Source organism: Lipotes vexillifer, unplaced genomic scaffold (genome assembly GCF_000442215.2).
Source record: "Lipotes vexillifer unplaced genomic scaffold, Lipotes_vexillifer_v1.1 scaffold374, whole genome shotgun sequence".
NCBI classification, from domain to species: domain Eukaryota; kingdom Metazoa; phylum Chordata; class Mammalia; order Artiodactyla; family Lipotidae; genus Lipotes; species Lipotes vexillifer.
Genome location: NW_006774696.1, coordinates 666,724 through 672,013, shown reverse-complemented (window position 1 = coordinate 672,013; position 5,290 = coordinate 666,724). Strand labels below are relative to the sequence as shown.

The window sequence follows — 5,290 nt, the reverse complement described above, 5'->3', positions numbered from 1 at the left end:
AGGATTTGCCTTTTAAAGAATCACCCAGGAAGCCCCACCTGATTACATTTCATTCTTCAGATGGTATCACATGCCACCCATGCTTTGCAGAGGCTGAAGATCCTGCCCTTAACTAGGTTCATTGACAACCCAAATTTTGAGCTCTGTTAGAAATAAATTAAACAAGGAGTGGTAGAATGGGTACTGCATAGGCAACTAGCAGGGTCTGAAAAGTTTTTTTTTAATTTATTTTTTATACAGCAGGTTCTTATTAGTTATCTATTTTATACAAATTAGTATATATATGTCAATCCCAATCTCCCAATTCATCCCACCACCACCAAACCTCCAACTACTTTCCCCCCTTGGTGTCCGTATGTTTGTTCTCTACATCTGTGTCTCTATTTCTTTTTTTTTTTTTTTTTTTTTTTTTTTGCAGTACGCAGGCCTCCCACTGTTGTGGCCTCTCCCGTTGCCGAGCACAGGCTCCAGACCCGCAGGCTCAGCGGCCATGGCTCACGGGCCCAGCAGCTCCGCGGCATGTGGGATCTTCCCGGACCGGGGCACAAACCCGCGTCCCCTGCACCGGCAGGCGGACTCCCAACCACTGCGCCACCAGGGAAGCCCTGTGTCTCTATTTCTGCCTTGCAAACTGGTTCATCTGTACCATTTTTCTAGATTCTACCTATATGCATTAGTATACGATATTTGTTTTTCTCTTTCTGAAAAGTATTAAGCGACAGAAATTGTTCCCTCAATCCGTACCCTCGTTACTTGATCAAACCATCATCAATGTACGCACTATGAATCAAATGCAAAATATGTACTTAGTAGTTTGTATTCACTGCTTAGTGTGACTTTAAGCAAATTTTCTTCATCTCTCAGGGATATTTGCTTTCCTAGCTATACGATAAATTGTGAAATTGAAGTGGTGTTGGGGGCTGTGATCAAGGCTATTTTTTCCTCTGGTGAAAAATGTTCACACATAATCAGGAAAAGGCATGAGGACTTTCCTGGTTCCCTCAGCCTCCACCAGCTCTGATTTCCTGACATACGCTCTCCCTGAAGTTCCTTGGATATAGCAGAATACATGAAATTTGATGGGCTTTCAATAAGAAACTGTTGACCAATTAATGGATAATTAATCTTGGCTGTTTTTTAGGGTTACTTTCACATAGGTAAATTGGGCATTCTTAATGTTATTCATTCAACGGTCACTGAAAAATATCCAGGGGGGAAGGGAAGTTTGCTGTGAAATTTAGGACCACTTGAGGAATTTAAGTGTGCTGTTACCCCTTAGCCAGTATAATTTCCATAGGGCAAATACCCAAAGAACATACTTTCAGTCAGTCCTTTCTCACTCCCTGCTGTGTCTAGCTTGGATTCCAACCAGACTGTCTCCCATCGTCAGCTGCAAGATGACATTTCCAGAAACATGCCTATAATTGTCCTTGGCCTGGGCTTCCTTCTCCAGGACTTGGGTGCCATTCTTCATGAGCCCTAACTTCATAGCATGCTGGAACAGCTCAATGTCAAAGCCAAAGTGGTACACGCCCGGTACGGTGCAGGTGAACACTCCCGTGGTAAGATTGAAGCGGTCCTGGTCATTATGCAGGGCTTCCTTGAAGACAATGGGCTGGGAGAGGGCTGGGAGGTGATCACTCACCTTCACTGCAAAGGCAGATTTGGGGGGAGATGAACAATTCTTAATGTCTCCAGGAATCCCAGGAATTCCTCGTGGTCCTGGAGGGCCTTGGGGTTAAGGTCAAGGTAAACAGAAGGAGGATAGAGATTTGAAATTCATGCATTTCACAGTCCATAAATTTCTTTCCACACTACCCGCCCCCCACTAAGTTAACACTTGCTCTTCAAAGATCATCTATGCATCACTTTTCCCAGGAAGTCTTTCCTCTCTGCCATTACAGTAGCAGAATCCAGTGTTTACTTTGATTGTAGCATTTGCTACACTGAATAGTAAATCTCTCCCATTATGTACCTATTTTGTTTCCTTAATTAGATGAAGAGCCAGTGCCCAACTTAATTTTGTTCCTAAAGTGCCATTATATGGTATCCAGGGTCGAGTTGATAAGCATAGTATATTTTTGGAAGCAATGATTGAATAAATGATTGCTTGAATTGCCCTTTCAATTCATTTCATAGGAGTGATCAGGTTTTTATAATCACAAACACCAAGTAAGGATTACTCTTGGGAAACAATGACACAAGGAGATCTAGGAATTGTATTATTCCAGAGATGAAAGGGGCTGTTAGAGCAATGTCTCCCCAGCTGGACTGTGCATGAGAGTGTCTTAGCTAATAATGCAGTGACCACCTGAATTGGAATTTCAAGGGGATGAATCCAGGAACCTGAACATTAAACAATGTCCACAGATGATTCTGATGCACAATCAGGTAGAGGAATCACTGATGCAGGATCAAATTGGTGAATAGTTTCCAGTGAGGAGGAGATGACAGAATAAGTTCTCAGAATTGAGGGAAAAGCTTCTAATACCTTATTCTAAATTGTTTTCTACGATACCATTTTGCCCTTGAATTTGCAGGAAACTCACTGGTATTCCAGTGTTAATTATGGGTGAGCACAGAGTAATTATGCCACAGTAAAGAGTATGCCAATTTAAATGTTATCTGTGGAGAAAGAAAGAAACGAAATTGAGTTATTTGTAGTGAGATGGATGGACCTAGAATCTGTCATACAGAGTGAAGTAAGTCAGAAAGAGAAAAACAAATACCGTATGCTCACACATACGGATTTATATATGGAATCTAAAAAATATATATATATATGGTTCTGAAGAACCTAGGGGCAGGACAGGAATAGAGACACAGACATAGAGAATGGACTTGAGGACACGGGGAGGGGGAAGGGTAAGCTGGGACGAAGTGAGAGAGTGGCGTGGACATATATACACTACCAAATGTAAAACAGATAGCTGGTGGGAAGGAGTCACATAGCACAGGGACATCATCTCAGTGCTTTGTGACCACCTAGAGGGGTGGGATAGGGAGGGTAGGAGGGAGACGCAAGAGGGAGGAGATATGGGGATATATATATGTATGGCTGATTCACTTTGTTTTAAAGCAGAAACTAACAACCATTGTAGAGCAATTATACTCCAATATAGATGTTAAAAAAAAATTTCAAGGAATCTACAAAAGAAACTCCTAGCACTGATCAGTGAGTTATGCAAGGTTACAGGATACAAGGTCAACACACACACAAATCAATCATATTTCTGTATATAGCAGTGAACCATTGGAAATAGAAATGAAAAACACAATACCATGTATTATGGCTCTGAAGAAATGAAATACTTGTGTAAAAGTCTAACAAGACATGTATAGGATATGTATGCTAAAAACTACAACCAGCAATCCCACTCCTGGGTATTTATCCTAGAGAAATGAAAATGTATGGTTCTGCAAAAACCTATGCATAAATGTTTCTAATAGTTTTATTTGTTAGAGCACCAAACTGGAAACAAACCAAATGGACTTCAATGAGTGAATGGAGGAACAAACTGTGATACATCATATAATGGAATACTAGTGAACAACCAAAAAGAAAAAAATTATTGATATTCAGAGCAGCTTCAATGTGTTAAAAAAAATTCAGTCTAGTAAATTTGAAGACATAATTGGCTTTGTTAGGTGATTCCTGAATTGGGTAGCATCCCATCTAGCAATTAGAAGCGTGCTCCAAGGAGAGGTACAAAGTAGAAAGTTTAGAAAGGAGAGTGGGGCAAGGAAGTCACTAGCAAAGGAATGGAAAGGGTTATTTTGGGCCAGGACATCCTTTTAGGGGGAAGGAAATGGTGAGGACGTTATCATGCCAACTGACTTCTTCCTTTGGAGGATGGAGAGGCCCAGCGTGACAGGTTACCTCATTGGTACTGACCAGAAAATTCCAAACTGGCTGATTAAGATTACATTTTTGAGGAAGGTTGAAACTACAGTTAGGTTAGGTATTAAATCTAGGTTTGGTATCATGGGCTTTAGTGCAAGTGATACCATCCTGAGTCTGTGATTTTTCTCCTTATCAGATGGATCTTAAGTTCATTATATTGAGTGAAAAGGTCAATCACAAAGTCACTCTACTATCCATCAGCAGAAGAGTAAATAAATAAATGGTGGCATATTTACAATGGAATACTGGCCATTTCCATTCAATGAAATAATTCACTACTGTTACCACAGTGTGGATGGATTTCACAGGCATTAGGATGAGTGAAAAAAGACTAGACACAAAAGATTTTATATTGGATTATATCACTTATATAAAGCACAGGAATAGGCAAAGGTAACTGATAAATGATGCTGAAAGTCAGAATAATAGACTCAATGCTGCAGATGTAGTTGTGGACCGGAAGGGCACAAAGGAGACTTCTGGGATGATAGAAATGTTCTATGCATCAATCTGGATGGTGGGTCCATGTTTGTATGCATATAAAATTAATTAAGCTGTGTACTTTAGATTTCTGCATTTTACTATATTTAAGTTATAATTCAATAATAAAGAAACAAAACCTACCAATAATTTTTTAAAAGTCTGGTCATCAGTAGTACAAAGTTGGCTTAGATGCTCATGTCAGTGTACAAAACAATGTGGTTACTTTTATCCTCCTGCTCCAGCATGGAATATGGGGCTTTGATTTGATGCCTGCAGGATGGCTGTTGCAGCTTAAGACCTGCATCCTCACTCTTCAGAGCAGAAATGGAGAAAGCAAAGGGCAGAGGCCAAGGGCCTAAAACATAAGCCAGTTGAGTCTTTTCCCTCTTAAATACGACTCCTGCAGGTACCATGCGCTTACATCTCACCAGAAAGGATGGTGTTTTTTATTGCCACCCTGAATGTAACAGAAGCTGGTCAAATTACATTTTTTAACCGTGTTCGCTGAGGCAATGCAAACGAATTTAGCTAGAATAAAAATTGGTAGAAGAAGGGATATTGGGTAAGTAGCAGCCTGAAGTAAATTAATAATTAATCTGAAAACTCTGAAGCCACAGAAATTCCCTCACCTCTATCACCCATCCAGTTATGCTTTAGGAGACTCATCTGATGAAGAGCATCTTCATTTGGTCTTTTAAGCAAACTTAACATCTCTGCCAGAGATATTTACTTCTATATTTATATCCTTAATTCTCAGAATAGATTTGAGAGTTTGAACAAAGTTTTTGTCCTCTGGGGGTGAGGCGGGGGCAGGCTTCAAAAAGGAGCTGAATGAGGGTTTTCCTGGTATATTTAACAACAACCTGGCTGGGCAGCTTCCTACCTCACTCTTTTTTTCCCTAC

At 40.3% G+C, this 5,290-nt stretch overlaps 1 protein-coding gene across 1 annotated transcript; it reads right to left on the bottom strand.

The window, feature by feature from the left end:
- Window positions 1-1,109: 1,109 nt before the first annotated feature.
- On the bottom strand, window positions 1,110-1,735 carry LOC103078994 (protein HP-25 homolog 2-like; the record flags this gene model as incomplete). The annotated part of the gene is given in 2 exon segments (XM_082930852.1): window positions 1,110-1,375; window positions 1,377-1,735. Coding segments are annotated over 2 exon segments (459 nt in total), but the record flags the coding sequence as incomplete, so codon positions are not given.
- Window positions 1,736-5,290: the final 3,555 nt, after the last annotated feature.